Source organism: Sylvia atricapilla, chromosome 28 (genome assembly GCF_009819655.1).
Source record: "Sylvia atricapilla isolate bSylAtr1 chromosome 28, bSylAtr1.pri, whole genome shotgun sequence".
Lineage (NCBI taxonomy): Eukaryota > Metazoa > Chordata > Aves > Passeriformes > Sylviidae > Sylvia > Sylvia atricapilla.
In genome coordinates, this window is record NC_089167.1 from 1,069,444 (window position 1) to 1,087,926 (window position 18,483).

General features: G+C 61.5%; 2 protein-coding genes across 3 annotated transcripts; one reads left to right on the forward strand and one right to left on the reverse strand.

The window, feature by feature from the left end:
* Positions 1–1,212: 1,212 nt before the first annotated feature.
* On the reverse strand, positions 1,213–8,940 carry LMAN2L (lectin, mannose binding 2 like). 2 transcript variants are annotated; one of them, XM_066337023.1, is made up of 9 exons: positions 8,226–8,940; positions 8,021–8,139; positions 6,979–7,096; positions 6,221–6,303; positions 5,768–5,800; positions 4,622–4,783; positions 3,670–3,784; positions 2,939–3,058; positions 1,213–2,252 (listed from the first exon to the last, which is right to left on the reverse strand). In XM_066337023.1, the coding sequence occupies exons 1-9, from the start codon at positions 8,353–8,355 to the stop codon at positions 2,110–2,112; spliced, it is 1,023 nt and encodes a 340-aa protein (XP_066193120.1). In that variant the 5' UTR covers positions 8,356–8,940; the 3' UTR covers positions 1,213–2,109. The 2 variants fall into 2 exon arrangements, with proteins under 2 accessions (XP_066193120.1, XP_066193122.1); XM_066337025.1 differs by lacking the exon at positions 5,768–5,800 and having other exon boundaries at positions 8,226–8,938.
* Positions 8,941–9,500: 560 nt separating this feature from the next.
* Positions 9,501–17,889, forward strand: CNNM4 (cyclin and CBS domain divalent metal cation transport mediator 4). Its single transcript, XM_066337383.1, has 7 exons — positions 9,501–11,036; positions 14,207–14,350; positions 14,435–14,572; positions 15,200–15,369; positions 15,449–15,548; positions 16,337–16,506; positions 17,328–17,889. The coding sequence occupies exons 1-7, from the start codon at positions 9,617–9,619 to the stop codon at positions 17,526–17,528; spliced, it is 2,343 nt and encodes a 780-aa protein (XP_066193480.1). The 5' UTR covers positions 9,501–9,616; the 3' UTR covers positions 17,529–17,889.
* The last annotated feature ends 594 nt before the right edge of the window (positions 17,890–18,483 follow it).

Below are 18,483 nucleotides of genomic sequence, written 5' to 3' on the forward strand. Positions count from 1 at the left end.
CGCAGCCCTCGCTGCTGCTCCTCGCCCGGGAACACGTTTTCCTGTGGGAATGAGGGGATCGGCTCGTGTCCATCCTCCTCCCGCACAGCGATGGGGCCGGTGGGTTCTGCCCCCGCTCACCTTGGGCTAGGGGAAGGGTGGACGGTGTGGAGCGGAGTTTCCCTGCTGGGGCCTCCGCACCCTTGGCTGCAGCTCTTCGGCTAGGATCAAGGCTCCTGTGGGGACAAGGGGACACGGGTCAGGCCACGGCCACCCTCCTCCCCTCAGGACGGGGGAGTAGAGGGGAGGGGCATTGCGGAGATGAGCAGAGGCAGGGGCAGGCGCAGCCGGAGGAGCCCGGCCCAGCCGCTCGCAGCTCCGTGGCTCTCCGCCCGCTCCGTTCCGCCGCCGCCGCTCACGGCCGCTTCAGCCCCTGGCCCCGCCCCGCTGCCCTTGGCGACAGCCAATGGGCGTCGAGAATCAGCCGGAGGGGCGGAGCAAGGCACGTTCCACATTGTGACCTCACGGAGGGGGCGTGCCCAGAACGTGCCCGAGCGATCTGATTGGCCAGAGGCGGAGCGTTCGGAAAGCGGCGGAGCTCGGGCCAGGGGGCCGCCAAATCTCGCGAGAGCTCCGTGAACGGGGCGGTGCAATCCAGGTGAGGGGGCGTGGCCCCGCCTTGGAGCGATGACCACACCCACGTGGGGGCGGCCCGAGGAGAGAGCGCGGGGAGCGCCAGAGAACGGCACCGGGACCCCAGAGACCGCTCCCGGTGCGCCCGGGCACCCAGAGAGCGGCACCGGGACCCCAGAGACCGCTCCCGGTGCGCCCGGGCACCCAGAGAACGGCACCGGGACCCCAGAGACCGCTCCCGGTGCGCCCGGGCACCCAGAGAACGGCACCGGGACCCCAGAGACCGCTCCCGGTGCGCCCGGGCACCCAGAGAACGGCACCGAGACCTCCAGAGACCGCTCCCGGTGCGCCCGGGCACCCAGAGAGCGGCACCGGGAACCCCAGAGAGCCCTCCCCGGGGGACCCCGCGGCTGGACGGGGCTTGGAGCACCCCGGGACAGCGGGAGGTGTCCGTGGCACAGCACCGGTGGCACTGCATGGACTTTAAATTCTTTCCATCCTGGGGATCCCCGCCCCACCAGGACACGGCCACCGGCTCCAGGGAACGGAGCAGGATTGGGGAAGGGCCCGAGTGACAAGGAGCAGAGCGGTCACACCACGCACGGCCCGCAGTGTTTATTCCAAACACCGGCTTACAGCTCCGGGGAGAGGCACGAGCCCTCGGATCCTGCGGATCAGGCCGAGAAAAGAGCCAGAACACCGGGAAAAAAAACCCACAACTCTGCTTTGGGTGCCACAAGCCCCGCTTTGGGCACTTGGAAACGGCTCCCAGCACCCCACGGAAAAACCTCCCCTGGCCCAGCGGAGTGGGAACACCCTGGGTGGGAATATCTGTCCCCTCTGGGGACACGGGGACAGCCCCAGGGGGGAAGGAGCGGCCGGGACATCCCCGTGCCCAGCAGTCCCTGAGGTAGGAATGGCCCCGGCTCCGGGCAGAGGCTCGGCCACGTCCCCGCGCTGTCCCCGCGGTGTCCCCGGCGGCTCCGAGGGGACAGCGCTGGCCGGAGCCAGGACACGGCATGCAGGAGGGGCAGCCACATGCTGGGGGGGAATGGGGAACCCTCAAAGTGAGGAGGGGGCAGCAGCCACGGGCGGTTCGTGCAGCTCATCTAGCCGGGAAAACTCGTCTGTCTTTGGGGAGAACCATCAGCGCCCGGCTCGGTCACAGGAGGAAGGACAGCAACCCCAAAGTGGGGCCGGGAGCCCCAAAACTGGGGCTGGGACCCCCAGAGACCCCTCCCTGTGATCCTGGGCACCCAAAGAACGGGGCTGGGACCCCCAGAGACCCCTCCCCGAGGGGACCCCTCAGCCGGGCTGGCACTGTCCCTGTGCCTGGCACACCCCGGCCCCGTTCCCAGTGTCACCCGGCTCCGCAGTCCCAGTATGAGTGTCCCCGCTGGGGTTTGGGGGGTCCCCGCCGGGGTTTGGGGGGTCCCCGCCCGGGGGACAGGCGGGATGTGTCCGGCAAAGGCCCGGCACGAGCCGGGGGTCCCCCAGTCAGTAGAAATGTTTGCGGCTCTGCTCCTGCCACTTGTTGTAGACGATGATGCCGATGACGATGGCAAAGACGATGGCCACCAGCGAGAAGAAGACGATGAGGAAGAGGGCGAGGCCACTCATGGGCTCCAGCGGCGCCTCCACTGCGGGGCAGAGCCCGGGGAAAGAGCCCTGAGCCCGGGGATGGAGCAGCCACGGGCAGGACGGGGCTCAGGGCTCGGGGTGGGGGATTTTGGGATGGGATCGTGGGATTTTGGGGTGGGAGTGTGGGATTTTGGGGTGGGAGTGTGGGATTTTGGGGTGGGAGTGTGGGACTTTGGGATTTTGGGATGGGAATGTGGGATTCTGGGACGGGAGTTTGGGACGAGAGTTTAGGATGGGAGTGTGGGATTTTGGGGTAGGAGTTTGGGATGGGGGTGTGAGACTTTGGAGGTTGGTGTTTTGGGACGGGAGCGTGGGATTTTGGGATTGGAGTGTGAGATTTTGCGCGTGAAATTTTAGAGTTTGGGATTTTGGAGTATGGGGTGTGAAATTTTGGAGTTTGGGATTTTGGAGGTTGGGGTTTTGGGACTGGAGTGTGAGATTTTTGGAGCATGGAATTCTGGTATGGGAGTGTAGGATTTTGGGATAGAAGTCTGGGATTTTGGGAGTGCGGGATTTTGGGCTGGCACTTTGGGATTTGGGAATGCCACATGATCCACCTCCCTCCCACAGCCCCAATCCCACCCATTTGATCCTGGCAGTCACACGGTGCAAAACAATCCCACAAATCGAGGTTTGTTATTCCTGCAAATCCCTGCAGGTCCCCCCCTGCCCATCTCCCACTCACTGCCTGGCAGTTTCAGGTTGTCCACCACGGGCAGGAACACTTCCCTGTCCCTCTTCTCCTCCTCTGGTGTCCTCTCCACCGTCAGCTGGTACAGCTTCAGAGAGATGATGTCGTGGTTGTCTGGGAAAAGGCACCAAAAATGACTCCTGGGGGTGGGAATTCTGCGGGATCTCAGCCCTGGGAAGGTTCCTGAGAGGCTCCAAGGCCAGCAGGAATCTTTCAAGCTGCCTCAAAAAGCCAAAACTCGGGAGATTATTGGAGTTCCAAGTGCTGGGAATGTGCTGCCAGCAGCCTCCCGTGGCTCTGGGATGTGGGAGGGGGAAAAGGAGCTTTTGTTGGAGGCCAGGGATGAGTTTTTTGTGGGAGCAGAACTGGAATGGGGCCAGGATGGACATGTTTATTCCATGTCCATCCCTGTTTATTCCATGCCCATCCCAAGGTTTAATTCCAGGCTCATCGTGGTTTGATGTATTTATTTATTCCAAGGAATCCCACTTGGAGCCCTCAAATCCCACTGAAGCCTGCAAATCCAGCAGGAAATCCAACTTGGAGCCCCCAAATCCCTCCTAGAGCTCCCAAATCCACTCAGGAATCCCACCTGGAGCCCCAGAATCCCTCCTGCAGCCCCCCAAACCCCCCTGGAGCCCCCAAATTCCTCCTGGGAATTCCTCCTGGAGCCCCCCAAACCCCTCCTGCAGCCCCCAAACCCCCCTGGAGCCCCCAGGCTGTACCTGAGAGGTCCCCAGTGACAGAGGAGGTCCCAAAGTAGTAGCCCCGGGGCAGGCGCACCCCGGGCACGTCGATGCACTCCCTCCACTCATGTTTGCCGTCGATGTCAATCAGCACCTGCCCGGGCACGGGGAATTAATTACTCCACTTAATTACAATGTAAAGGCAAAATTGGGGGGATATTAAAGTGAATGTGCTGTGGTCTGGGGAGGGGAGAAGAGGGAAAAGGTGAGTGTCCCTTGGAATGGAGAATGTAAAGCCCTCTCCCTCCACATTATTATTTCTCTTATTAATAAACAAACATTATATTATAATTTTAGAAATAAAGATATATATATCACATATACAGGTTATAGATTAGAAACATTATATTATGAATGAATATTATATTACGATATTATGAATAAACATATATTATACATAATATACATAACATTACATTATATATATACATATAAATACATATATATACATATATACATATATATACATACATATATACATTATACTATATTGTCTGTATTGTATTATATTATACTATACTATATTATGTGATACCATACCACATTACATTATATTATTAATATAATATAATACAATACAATACAATATAATATAAATTACGTGATCTGCTGTGGATCTGAGGGACCTGATCTGGATCTGAGGGCCCTGCCCCGTGCTCCAGCTGCCCCACTGTGGGTCTGAGGGATCTGCCACGGATCTGAGGGATCTGCTGTGGGTCTGAGGGATCTGCTGTGGGTCTGAGGGATCTGCTGTGGCCCTGCCCCGTGCTCCAGCTGCCCCACTGTGGGTCTGAGGGATCTGCTGTGGGTCTGAGGGCCCTGCCCCTTGCTCCAGCCGTGCCACCGTGGGTCTGAGGGATCTGCCAGGGATCTGCAGTGGCCCTGCCCCGTGCCCCAGCAGCCCCCTCCCAGCCCCAGCCCCGGCACCCACCGTCAGCCTCCTCTTGACGTAGCGGATGACCAGGAAGGTGTCGTGCGGCAGGTTGCGCAGCATGGCGCTGCAGCCGCCCAGCTCCGTGGGCCGCCCGTCGCGCTCGTGGTCGTAGCTCAGGGAGCCGTTGTTCACCATGGCAGAGATGTAGGGGAACACGCGCTGCCGGGGCCACGCAGGGTGTCAGGGGGAGCTGGGTGTGACCCAGTGAAACAGCCCTGCAGTGACCCCTTAGCCCCACAGGGATCGGCTCAACACAACCCTGGAGAGATCCTTCAACCCCACAGGGCTCAGCTTAAAACAACCCTGGAGTGACCCTGAAATCCTTAACCCCACAGGGATCGGCTCAACACAACCCTGAAGTGATCCTGAGATACTCTAACCCCACAGGGACTGTCTTAAAACAACCCTGGAGAGATCCTTCAACCCCACAGGGATCGGCTCAACACAACCCTGGAGTGATCCTGAGATAGTCTAACCCCACAGGGATCGGCTTAAAACAACCCTGGAGAGATCCTGAGATACTCTAACCCCACAGGGATCTGCTCAACACAACCCTGCAGTGATCCTGAAATCCTTAACCCCACAGGGACTGGCTTAAAACAACCCTGGAGAGATCCTCTAACCCCACAGGGATTGCCTTAAAACAACCCTGGAGTGATCCTGAAATCCTTTAACCCCACAGAGATCTGCTTAAACCAACCCTGGAGTGACCCTGAAATCTTCTAACTCCACGAGGATCTGCTCAAATCAGTCCTGGAGTGATCCTGAAATCCTTTAACCCCACAGAGATCTGCTTAAAACAAACCTGCAATGATCTCAAAGCCCTTTAACCCCACAGGGATCTGCTCAAAACAATTCTGGAATGATCCCCAAAGTCCTTTAACTCCAAAATCTCCACAAGACACCTGCTGCATCCCTGTGGATCCCATACCTCAAAAATCCAGAAAACCCACTGGGACGATCCCGTTCCATCCCCAAACTCCTAAAAAATCTGCTGGCAAACCCCCACAGACTGACCCTGGCTCCAGCCCTGACCCCAAATTCCTCCATCTCCCAAAAACCGGCTCCCAGCCCCCCATCCCACGCAGCCTGCCGTGGATCCAGGAGTTCCTGAGGAAGAGGAGGGTGGGCAGGAGGCAGTACCTGGTTCCCAGGGCTGTACCTCCTCTTCTGAGCCTGAGCTCCACGGGTAGCACAAAGCAAGAGAGACAGAGCACACACAGCAACAGGGTCACGGGGCCCCGGGGCCAAAACTCCCGGGGATTTCCCCCCTGGAGCACTCCAGGGCACGGGGAGGGAGGGGTTAACGCCAAAAGTCCTGGGAATTTTCCTCCTGGAGTCTCCAGACCCCAAATCCCGGGAATTTTCCCCTGGAGCAGTCCAGGAGAAGCGAGGGCAGTGAAGGGTTAATGCCACAAATCTCCTTTTTGGAGCTTTTTCCTCCTTTTTGGTCTTTTTTAAAGCTCTTGGCACCACTAACCCCCCCCATCCAAATCCCTAAAGTGACAATTTTTGGATGTTTTCCACAGAAATGACACCACTGACCCCCCCATCTCAGGGAGGTGACAGCAGTGTCACCCAGCCCGTGGGTCTCACCTCCTGCTGCTTCTCCTCGTTGGGGTAGGTGTCCACGAACACGCCCAGCCCCAGGAAGTTGTCCTTGCTCCCAAAGACGGGTCCTGGCAGGGCAAAGGAGGTGGGCAGGGACAGGAGGGACGTTTGTCACCCTTCGGGAGAGGGGACAATGTCCCAAGGAGCAGCCACGGCCACCCAGGGGGGAATTTTCCCTGAGTCCAGTGGCCCCAGGCCCTGTCCCAGGTGTCCCCAGGCTCTGTCCCAGGTGTCCCCAGGCCCTGTTAAAGGCGTCCCCAGGCTCTGTCCCAGGTGTCCCCAAGCCCTGTCTCAGGTGTCTCCATCCCTGTCCCAGGTGTCCCCTGGCCTGTCCCAGGTGTCCCCAGTGTCTCCAGCCCTGTCCCAGGTGTCCCCAGGGTCTGTCCCAGGTGTCTCAGGTGTCCCCAGCTCTGTTAAAGGTGTCCCCAGGCTCTGTCCCAGGTGTCCCCATCCCTGTCCCAGGTGTCCCCAGGGTCTGTCCCAGGTGTCTCAGGTGTCCCCAGCTCTGTTAAAGGTGTCCCCAAGCCCTGTCCCAGGTGTCTCCATCCCTGTCCCAGGTGTCCCCAGTGTCCCCAAGCCCTGTCCCAGGTTTCCCCAGCCCTGTCCCAGGTGTCCCCAGTGTCCCCAAGCCCTGTCCCAGGTTTCCCCAGCCCTGTCCCAGGTGTCCCCAGGCCCATCCCAGGTGTCTAAGATGTCCCATCCCTGTCCCCGGTGTCCCCAGGCCCCTCTCCCGAGGCACCCACCTGGCTGCATCCTGTCCTTGGTGTACCAGATGGCAAACCCATCCCCGTTCAGGTTCTTCTTGCCTTGCCCGTGGATTTTGAAGTGCACCTGCATCTCCCAGTCCCGCAGGTAACAGGGCTGGGGCAGAGGAGGACAAGAGGAACATTCCAGAACCCCTCATTTCCCTGTTCCCTCATCCACATCCATCCTGAACGACAGCTAATTAATCCCCCCCCAAAAAAACCCAGTTCAGGGCCCCCCAGATTCCCGGGGGCTCAGCTGTGGGGTGAAGTGCTGGAAGCTCCTCATGGTGCCCCAGCCCAACCATCCCCAAACCCCCCAGCTCAGCCCCTGCCGTCATGTGCCCCACTCTGGTCCCCACCCCCTTATCCTGGGGCCTTTCCTGATCCTGATCCCCTCTTCTCCCACTCTGATCCCAAACTTCTGCTCCCAATCCCAACCCCCTTCTCCAGCTCCCCCAAACCCATCCTGACGCTATCCCACTGATCCCACTAAAGCCATCTCATCCCACCCCAGTGATCCCACTGATGCCACCCCACTGATCCCACTGTCCCCAGCATTCCCATTGATCCCATCCCAGTGCCTTCCTCATCTCCAGTTTCCTCTTGTCCCAATCCTGACCTTGTTCTGCAGCTCATCCCACTCCATCGATTCCCATCCCATTGATCCCATCCCACCCATCCCATCATCCCCATCATTCCCATTGATCCCATCCCACCCATCCCATTGTCCCCATTGATCTCATCCCACCTCACCGATCCCATTGTCCCCATCGTTCCCACTGATCCCATCCCACCCCACTGATCCCAATGTTCCCACCGATCCCATTGTCCCCATCGTTCCCATTGATCCCATCCCAGTGCCCTCCTCACTTCCCGTTCCCTCTTGCCCTGATCCTGACCTTGACCCCCATCCCATCCCATGGATGCTATGGTCCCCGTCCCAGTGTCCCCCCGCTCCCGTCCCCATCCCGACGCTCTCTCCCGGCCCGTCCCGGTTCGCCCCGCTCCCGCCCCTCTCTGCCCGGTTCCCCCCGCTCACCACTCGGTTCCACACGGCTCCCTGCTTGCTCTGCACGTCGGGGGTGAGGCGGATGAACTGGGTCATGACCATGGCGTTGCCCAGCAGGTCCCACAGCCCCGAGCTGGCCGAGCCCACACCTGCGGCCCACACGCACCGTCGGCACCGGGTACCGACACCGGGCACCGGGCGCCGTCCGCCGCCACCGCCCGCCCTCCCCGCTCACCCTGGTACGGCTTGGACAGCGAGTGCTCTCGTTTGAGGTGCTCCTCGGTCTGCTCGGCCCCCGTCCCGCCGAGCCCCAGCGCCACGGCCAGCAGGGCCAGACCGGCCCGCCACCGGCCCGCCGCCGCCATCTTCCCCCGCCGCCCCGCGGCCCGCCCCGCGCGCCCATTGGCTGCTCCTCACCGCTGTTCCCGCCCACCGGCGGAGGGACCAATGATGGTTGGTCACCAAGGCTGTCTGTCAACTGCGGGCGCGCGGGGGGTGATGGGTAAGGAAGTTCCCGTGCGAGGTGATGGCAGCCGCCATTGAGCTGGGTGACCTCCTTCTCCCGGGTCCTAGTGCCACCCCCCGAGAGCCTGGTGCCATCTGAGGTCCTAGTGCCACTCCGCGTCCAATTCTCCGCTCCGCCGGATCCTAGTGCTGGCCTTAATGCCCTTCCCTGGTGCACGCCCAAGTCCTGGTGTTCCTCAAAATCCTGATATCCCTCAGGTCCCGGTGCTGCTCAAGCTCCTGATGTTCCTCAGGTCCTGGTGCTCCTCAGGACCCTGAGGCCCTCCCAGGTTCTGGTGCCACCCCAGGTCCTGGTACCCGCCACTCCAAATTCCTCGTGCACCCCAGTGTCCCATTCCCGGCGCCCAGGCCCTGACTGCCCGTGGATCCGGTGTTCCCACAGATCCTCTGCCCTGATTGCGCATCCCCCCACCAGGCCCCAGCGCCTCCTGTCCCCTCCGGGTCCCGTTCCCCAGGGGACACTGCCCAAGGCCAGGCCACCATTCGCCCCTTTAAGGCGCGTTCTGGGGGCGGGGCCAAGGGGTGACGCCCCCGGAGAGCGGAGCTGCAATAGAATAAGGGGCGTGGCCATACGTGTGACGGCACAGGGGGCGTGTCCCTGCCTGTGCCCCCCGCGGGGGAGCGTGGCCGGCCATGTGACTCTCTCGGCGTGGGCGTGGTCTGCCGGGTGACGTCACAGCAGGGTTGTCCCCAAGATCGCTTCCCCCTGCTGCGAGGCGGAGCCCAGGCGCTGTGACGTCACCCCAAAGCTGTAACCGCGGGGGTGCGGCCAGAGGAGAGACCTCGGGGCGTGGTCCTGTGTGTGACGTCACAAATCGGGCGCGGTCCTATAAGAGTCACGGTTACTTCGGCCCGCGGGGTGGGGACGTGCGCCGTCACCTGGGAGGGCGTGGCCTGTCACTTCTGGGGCGTGGCGTTGTTCTGTGGGCGTGACCGCACTGCCCCCTCCAGGGCGTGCCCACGTAACGTCACCGCCGGGGGCGTGGCCCAGCGCGTGCCTCTGGGGGGGCGAGACCGCCGTGTGCGGGGGGCGTGCCCCACGGCCGTGACGTCACCGCGTGGGCGCGTCCGCCGTGCGTGACGCTCCCGCCAGTGCCCAACATGGCGGCCGGCGGCGGCGGCGGCGGCGGGAGCGCCGCTGTGGGCTGCGGGGGCGCCCCGCTCTCGCCGGGCCCCTTCCTGCCGCCGCTGCTGCTGCTGCTGGCGCTGCCCGGCGGCGCCGTGCCCGCGGCCGACACCGTGGTGCTGGGGCTGCGCCTGGAGGAGAGCACGAAGCCCGCGGCGGCGGCGGCGGCGGGGGCGGCCCGCGGGCCCATCCGCCTGACGGAGGGCAGCGAGGCCCTGCTGCGGCTCTACGGGCTGGGGCTGGGCCCGCGGGCCGCCGAGCGGGTGGCCTTCGCCGAGCTGCGGCCGGGCGGCAACGCCTCGAGCGGCAACGCCACGTGCCACGAGCGCTCGCAGGACCTGGTGGTGCGGCCGGGCCCCGCCGAGCCCCGCGACACCTCGGCGCTGCTGCGGGTGGAGGTGCAGCCGCTGCGCAAGGACGAGCGGGCCAAGACCTACGTGCTGTGCTCGCAGCGGCGGCCCGGCCAGCCCTGGCTGCCGCACCAAGGGCCCGACGGGCACGTGGTGGTGCTGGAGGAGAAGAAGTCGCTGCTGCCGCTGTGGCTGCAGGTGATCCTGATCGCCGGGCTGCTGGTGCTGTCGGGGATGTTCAGCGGGCTCAACCTGGGCCTGATGGCGCTGGACCCCATGGAGCTGCGCATCGTGCAGAACTGCGGCACCGACAAGGAGAAGCGCTACGCCCGCAGGATCGAGCCCATCCGCAGGAAAGGCAACTACCTGCTGTGCTCGCTGCTGCTGGGCAACGTGCTGGTGAACACCACCCTCACCATCCTGCTGGACGACCTGACGGGCTCCGGCATCGGCGCCGTGGTGGCCTCCACCATCGGCATCGTCATCTTCGGGGAGATCGTGCCGCAGGCGCTCTGCTCCCGGCACGGGCTGGCCGTGGGCGCCAACACCATCGTGGTCACCAAGTTCTTCATGCTGGTGACCTTCCCGCTGTCCTACCCCATCAGCAAGCTGCTGGACTGCGTGCTGGGCCAGGAGATCGGCACCGTCTACAACCGCGAGAAGCTGGTGGAGATGCTGAAGGTGACGGAGCCCTACAACGACCTGGTGAGGGAGGAGCTCAACATGATCCAGGGAGCGCTGGAGCTGCGCACCAAGACGGTGGAGGACGTGATGACCCCGCTGCAGAACTGCTTCATGATCAACAGCGACGCCATCCTGGACTTCAACACCATGTCCGAGATCATGGAGAGCGGCTACACGCGCATCCCGGTCTACGAGGACGAGAGGTCCAACATCATGGACATCCTCTACGTCAAGGACCTGGCCTTCGTGGACCCCGACGACTGCACGCCCCTCAAGACCATCACCAAGTTCTACAACCACCCCGTGCACGTCGTCTTCCACGACACCAAGCTGGACGCCATGCTGGAGGAGTTCAAAAAGGGTGAGCAGGGGCTCCTGGAGCTGCTGCTTGCTGGCTTCTCTGGCTGGGAGCGAAAATTCCAGCTGGGAAAAAGGAGGGATTTGCTCTCCAGAGCTGGGGCTGCCTGTGCTGGGGGTCTGCAGAGTGAAGGGTGAGGAGGTGCTGCTTATTCCTGGCTGGAATCAGAAATTCCAGCCGGTTTTGCTCTCCAGAGCTGGAGCTCCGGAGTGAAGGGTGAGGAGGGTTCCTGAAGGTGCTGCTTATTCCCGGCTGGAATCAGAAATTCCAGCCAGTTTTGCTCTCCAGAGCTGGAGCTGCCTGTGCCGGGGGTCCCCAGAGCGGCCACGATCCCCAAGAAATGAGTGCCACAGTCAAGGAGGGTCACCAAATTTTAGTCCCAACCCAGATTTCTTGGATTTGGAGCTTTTCCCCGTGCCAGGAATGTTTCCTGGCTCCTTGTGTTTAATTCTTAGCCTCGGAGGTTTTTTTGGAGAAAGTTTCGGTGTTGGCTTTGGCTCCCTCCTCCTCGGGGCTTTTCCCCGGAGCTGGGAGCAGCTGCTCAGAGCCGGCTCCATCCTCGCTCTGCTTCCCTCCAAAACAAAAAACCAGGAGCAAGGAGCTGTGGGGAAGCTCCGAGGTGGGATTTGTTGTTTTTTCCCCGAGCTTTTCCAGCCTCGGGAGTTTTCTTTCTCCGGGGGGAAGGTTTTCTTTCCCCGGGGTGAGGGAAATCTCCCCCGGGAGGGCTCACACAGAGCTCGGAGGGACATTCCCAGGGACATTCCGGGATGCCCAAAGCCCGTCCTGCCTCGGGAACTGTGCAGGGAAAGGTTTGGGAGCGTTCCCAAAGCCCAGGACTGGAGTTCTCCCGGCTGCTGGCAGCAGCTTTCCCTGCCCAGAGCCCGATTAAGGGATTTAAGCTCCCTCCTTCCTTCCGGGCACAAAGCCTCGGCGCTGTTATTTTTCCACCAGCGGCTCAGGAGCCAGGAATTGGGGCTGGATTTTGGAGCCTCACAAAAACCCTCCCGGATTTCAGGACCTGGAGCAGGAGATACATGCAGAGGGAATCATTAAGTGGCTGTGCTAATTGCGGGGTTCAGGGCCACGGGGATGTCACAGGTGCTGCCCTTGGGGGTGACAATTCCCACATCCGGCCTCTTGCCGACTTTTCCCGTTTGGGCTGTGCCCAGCAGGAGCCTTTGAGTGAGGGAATTTCCCTCTGGAGCCGGGCTGGGAGAGCTGGGAATGTTCACCTGGAGAGGGGAGAGCTCCAGGGAGAGCTCAGAGCCCTGAAGGGGCTCCAGGAGAACTGCAGAAGGGGACTGGGGACAAGGGCTGGAGGGACAGGACACACGGAACGGCTTCAAATGGAAAAAGGGAGGGTTTAAAATAGATTTTAGGAAGGAATTCCTGGCTGGGAGAGTGGTGAGGGACTGGGATGGGATTCCCAGATTTGCTGTCCCTGGGTCCCTGGCAGTGTCCCCAAGGGCAGGCTGGAGCCACCTGGGCCAGGGGCAGGTTTTAGGGAGTGGGATGAGCCCTGAGGTCCTTCCCCAGCACTCCAGGATTCTGTGGGGAGCTCTGGTGTCCCCCAGGACAACCTCTGGAATCTCCTGTCCCTGGGGTGTCCCTGCCCCAGGATGAGCCCTAAGATCCCTCCCAACACCTCCTGGGTTCCTCCCTGTCCCTCTGGGTGTTGCTCCCCGTCCCCACTTTGGGGCCCAGGGGTGTTTTTCCCCCCTCAGTGACCCCAGAGCAGCCTTTGGGGTGCCCTTTGGGCCGTGTTTGCTCTGCCACGGCCACTCCCTGTGCTGCTCATCCTGCTCCTGACTCACCTGGGCTGCCTCACCTGTCCCCAGACACCCCACCCAGGCGCCCACAAAGGGGCTGAGTGGCCCTGACAACAACCCCCGGGATAAAAAACCCGAGTTTTTCACCCCTCAGGCGCCGGCGCTGTGGCCGAGGGAGGAGGAAAAAGGGACATCTGGGAGGTGCCTGTCCCCAAAATCAGCTTTTCCCCGAGTGACCAGGAGTCCCTGGCTGCTGGCTCTGGAATTAAAGAGTGCAGAGGGTCAGGGAGGGCAGCTCTGGGCTGGAGCTTTCCTCGGGTCAAAGCCTCCTGGAGGGAGAGTGGGTTTATTTTGGGGTGAGGGCAGGTTTGTGCCTCAGTTTCCCCCAGGCTAAGGGTATCCTTTTCCACCTGCCTCCACTCCCTGGAGCAAAACTCCTCATCCCACGAGTTTTATTTTGAGGGAAGAGGAATCCAGAGCTGGGAGGTTCTCCTGCCCCCCCTGCCCTGGCCCCGGGTGTCCCCAAGTGTCCCCTCAGGGACAGGATCAGCCTGGCTCAGGGACAGGGCGTGTGGGACAGTCCCGATGGCTGCTGGTGTCCCCAGCACAGCCCCCGGGGACACCCAGGGAGTGCCAGGCCCATGCCACAGCCCCAAGGTGCCTTCAGCCTCCCTGGCGCCTCTGCCCGGCCCTAATGGGCCTAATGAGTGTCATTTCCCTGGCAGTTAATTAGTGTCGTTTCCCTGGGAGTGAGCCCAAGGGCTCCTTGGCTTTTAATGAGTTTATTGCTCCAGGGAGGGACGGGATGGGCTGGGACATCCCAGGACTGGGGACATCTAGGGGACAGTCTGGGGACATCCCATGGCTGAGACACCCTGAGGAAATCCAGGGCAGGGGACATCGTGGGGTGGGAGACACCCTGGTGACATCCCATGGCTGGGACACTCTGGGGACATCCAGGGCTGGGACATCTGAGGGCTGGGACACCCTGGTGACATCCCATGGCTGGGACACCCTGGGGACATCCAGGGCTGGGACACCCTGGGGACATCCCGTGGCTGGGACACTCTGGGGACATCCAGGGCTGGGACATCTGAGGGCTGGGACACCCTGGTGACATCCCATGGCTGGGACACCCTGGGGACATCCAGGGCTGGGACATCTGAGGGCTGGGACACCCTGGTGACATCCCATGGCTGGGACACTCTGGGGACATCCAGGGCTGGGACATCCCAGAGCTGGGACACCCTGGGGACATCCCAGAGCTGGGACACCCTGGGGACATCCCATGGCTGGGACACTCTGGGGACATCCAGGGCTGGGACATCTGAGGGCTGGGACACCCTGGGGACATCCAGGGCTGCCATGGGCATGTCCCAGCCCAACCCCCCATCCATCCCCCAGGTAAATCCCACCTGGCCATCGTGCAGAAGGTGAACAACGAGGGCGAGGGCGACCCCTTCTACGAGGTGCTGGGGCTGGTGACACTCGAGGACGTCATCGAGGAGATCATCAAGTCGGAGATCCTGGACGAGTCCGACACCTACAGTAGGTTGGGGGCTGTCCCCGCCCCAAACCCCACCTGGGGGGCTCCTGGGGGTGTCCCCAGAGGTGACCCCGCTGTCCCCACAGTCGACAACCGCAGCAGGAAGAGGGTTTGCAACCAGAAGAACCGCAGGGACTTCTCGGCCTTCAAGGACCCCGACAACGAGCTGAAGGTCAAGGTGTCCCCTCAGCTCCTGCTGGCCGCCCACCGCTTCCTGTCCACCGGTCAGTTGGGCTCCTCGGGCCACCTGCACAGGTCCCCGTGTCCCCCTCTGGTCACCCCAGGTCACTCCTGTCCTGCTTTTCGTTGTGTCCCCCTGATGTGAGATGGGAGGGGACGAGGCTGGGGATGGGTGTCACGGTCACTTGGGTCTGGATGGCTTCTTTGGGACAGCTGGGATGGACGTGCTGGGGCTGTGGGGACCTGCAGGGTGGACATTCCAGCCCTTTGGAGTCCTCCAGGGTGGACATTCCAGTCCCAGGGGTCTCCTGGACCATCCCAGGGTGGGAATTCCAGCCCCAGGGGTCTCCTGGACCATCCCAGAATGGACATTCCAGTCCCAGGGGTCTCCTGGACCATCCCAGGATGGGAATTCCAGTCCCAGGGGTCCCCTGGACCATCCCAGGATGGGAATTCCAGTCCCAGGGGTCTCCTGGACCATTCCAGGATGGGAATTCCAGTCCCAGGGGTCTCCTGGACCATTCCAGGATGGGAATCCTCATCCCAGGGGTCGCCTGGACCATCCCAGAATGGACATTCCAGTCCCAAGGGTCTGCTGGACCATCCCAGGATGGACATTCCTTTTCCTGGAGGGATCCAAACTATGCCTGACCCTTTCCCCCCCTCTCCAGAGGTGACCCTCTTCACCCCCAACTTCATCTCGGAGAAGATCCTGCTGCGGCTCCTCAAGTACTCGGACGTCATCCAGGAGCTGAAGTTCGACGAGGAGAACAAGAAATCCCCACGGCACTTCCTGTACTGCAAGAACAAACCCGCCGACTACTTCATCCTCATCCTCCAGGTGCTGGGAGCAGGGAATTCCCCCGGGATCCCCGTCCGCGTGGCCGTTGGACCCGGGCCCACCGTGTTTCTCCCGGCAGGGCAAGGTGGAGGTGGAGGCTGGCAAGGAGTGCATGAAGTTCGAGGCGGGAGCCTTCTCCTACTACGGGGTGATGGCGCTGAGCCCTCCTCCTGGAGCTGGTGAGCACCCCCAGGGCTCCCCCGGGCTGGAGCTGCCCTGGGAACGGCGGCATTCCAGAGGTTCTGAGCCCCAGAGTCATCCCAGGGGTGGGTGGGATGGATCTTAGCTCCTGGTGGTTCCAGCTTGGCCTTGGGGACAATTCCAGGGTCCCTGGGTCACAGCTGCCATGAGAAATGGGAGATTCCAGCGGTTCTGGGCCCTGTCAGTGCCCTGCACCAGCAGCTCCGTGTCCAAGTGGCCAGTTTCAGGATTTGGGGTTATTTGGGTTCTTGTTAAACCTCCCCTGTTAGGAAGAGTTTAAATTTTACAATCACACCCTAAACCCAAACCCAAATCTCCCATGAGGCAATCCCAGAAACCTGAGATAATCCCAAAAACCTAAGGCAATCCCAGAAATCCATTCTGGCTTTGGAATGGAGCGGAACCTCCCTTGTAAGGAAGAGTCAATTTTGCAGTCCTAAACCTAAACCTAACCCTAAACCTCCACGAGGGAATTCCAGAATTCCTTCTGGTCTTAGAACGGGGTGGAAAAACGGATTCTTGTTAAACCTGGCCTGTCAGGAAGAGTTTAAATTTCACAATCCCACCCTAAACCCAAACCCAACCCTAACCCTCCACGAGACAATCCCAAAACCCCCTTCCCACCTTCAGAACGGGCCGAACCCGCACAATTCCAGGGGAGTTTTGGGCAGCCTCTTCAGGGCTGACCCATGAGGGGCTAAACCCCGGCTGGGGAAGGGTCTGGCGGCCCCAGAGGACCACACCAACCCGTCCCCACGGCCCGCAGAGACGCGCTCGCCGTCGCACGTCAGCGGCCTGAACCGCTCGGCGTCGCTGAGCCACCACGAGCGCTCCGAGTCGGGCTCGTCGCCCGCCAGCGGCAGCAACAACCAGCTCAACGCACAGTACGTGGCCGACTTCAGCGTCAGGGCCCTCAGCGACCTGCAGTTCGTCAAGGTCCGTGTTCCCGGGGGGAAACCCGTCCTGAGCGGGTCACCCAGCCCTCGGGGATTCCTGGTTTGGGGGGTTGGTGACTCGGGGCTCCTGCTCCGTCCTAGGGGGGGATTCTGAGGTTTTGGGAGCTCCTGTGGTGTTTTGGGATGGGAATTCCATCACTTTGGGAGCTCCTACGGCGTTTTGGGATGGGGATGCCCACGCTTTGGGGTATCCTACCTGTGCTGCAATGGGAATTCTATCCCTTTGGGGGTCCCCTACACCATTTTGGGATGGGAATTCCATCCCTTTGGGGGATTCTACCTGTCCTGAGATGGAAATCCCAACACTCTGGGGTCTCGTGCACCATTTTGGGACGGAGATCCCGACACTTTGGGCTCTCCTACCCATCCTGGGCTGGGAATCCCATCCCTTTGGGAGCTCCTACAGCATTTTGGGATGGCAATTCCATCCCTTTGGGGTCTCCTACAGCATTCTGGTGTGGGGATCCCATCCCTTTGGGAAGTCCTACATCATTTTGGGATGGGAATTCCATTCCTTTGGGGTCTCCTACCCATCCTAGGACGGCTATTCCATCCCTTTGGGGTCACCATTTTGGGATGGGAATTTCAACACTCTGAGAGCTCCTCCATCATTTTGGGACGGAGATCCCGACACTTTGGGCTCTCCTACCCATCCTGGGCTGGGAATCCCATCCCTTTGGGAGCTCCTACAGCATTTTGAGACGGAGATCCCGACACTTTGGGCTCTCCTCCACCATTCTGGGCTGGGTCCGGGGCACTTTGTGCTGTCCCCGACGTCCCCCCGCTGCTGTCCCGGCGCAGATCACGCGGCAGGAGTACCAGAACGGGCTGCTGGCCTCCCGCATGGACAGTTGTCCCCAGTCCCCCGACAGCAACGCCCCCAAACCGGAGCCGGGCCTCCCGGAGAAGGCGGAGCCGGCCGACGAGACCACGAGTTTGCTGAACGAGAGGAACTGCCTGAGCCGGCGCAGCAACCACAGCGGGCTGGAGAACTCCATCTGACCCCGGCGGCGCCGGTGGGAACGGCGCCGCACCAGGACACGTGCTGGGGATGGAGGAGCTGGGACGGAGCTGCCGCTGCTCTGCTGGGCTGGCTCCTTGTGGGATCGCTGTGGGATCGCCGGATGGACGCGGCGCGGAGCGGCGCCGATGGCTCAGGGAGCTCCGGGTCTCAGTCTGCCACCCTGGGGACCCCGGGGTGGGCACCCCAACCCTGCCAGGAGATCTGGGATGGACACCTCAATCCTTCCAGGGTCCATCTAAACCCTTTCAGGACCCCCAGGATGGGCACCCCAATCCTGCAGGAACCCCGGGATGGACACCCCAATTCTGCCAGGAACCCCGGGATGGACACCCTGATCCTTCCAGGGTCCACCCCGACCCTGCCAGGACCCAGGACAGCGGTGTCCATCCCAACCCCTGCCAGGACTCCTGGGTGGACACCCCGTCCCGTTGGGGTCCCTGGGGTGGGGATCCCGGTCCCTCAGGGCTCCTACATCATTGTGGGATGGAAGTTCCATCCCTTTGGGGTCTCCTGCACCGCTTGGGGATCCCCCTGGGACGGGAATCCCGGCCCCTCTCGGGTGGTTTTGGGGTCCCCAGGAGAAAGCCCAGCCCCTTCCCCGCTGGCCCGGGGGGGGGGTCCGTGGGGACAAATTTGGGGACCCCCGGGGGGGTCCCAGACTTCTGGGGACACCCCAAATCCCGGGGGGGCGTCTCAGGGTCTCGGGGCAGGACTTTTTGGGGTGTGGATTTTGGGGTGACACAGCGCTAGTGACCAAAGTTGTACAGGCAGGAGGGGGCTGAGGGTCCCCCCAAAACCTCCCCCGGGTTGAGGGGGGAGACCCTGACCCCCCCCACCCCAAAAAACAAAATAAGCACAAGTTTCCCTCCCCCTGGGGTGAACTCCTGTAAGTTATTGGGAGAAGGTTTAATTATTTTTGTTAATCACATCTCG

Coding starts and splice junctions, on each gene's coding strand:
- LMAN2L (XM_066337023.1), bottom strand. CDS start 8,355: ATGGCGGCGGCGGGCCGGTGGCGGGCCGGTCTGGCCCTGCTGGCCGTG. Junction 6,304..6,978: donor CAAGGACAGGATGCAGCCAG/GTGGGTGCCTCG, acceptor TTGCCCTGCCAG/GACCCGTCTTTGGGAGCAAG. Junction 3,059..3,669: donor TGTCACTGGGGACCTCTCAG/GTACAGCCTGGG, acceptor GCCTTTTCCCAG/ACAACCACGACATCATCTCT.
- CNNM4 (XM_066337383.1), top strand. CDS start 9,617: ATGGCGGCCGGCGGCGGCGGCGGCGGCGGGAGCGCCGCTGTGGGCTGC. Junction 14,351..14,434: donor GGACGAGTCCGACACCTACA/GTAGGTTGGGGG, acceptor CTGTCCCCACAG/TCGACAACCGCAGCAGGAAG. Junction 14,573..15,199: donor CCACCGCTTCCTGTCCACCG/GTCAGTTGGGCT, acceptor CCCCCTCTCCAG/AGGTGACCCTCTTCACCCCC.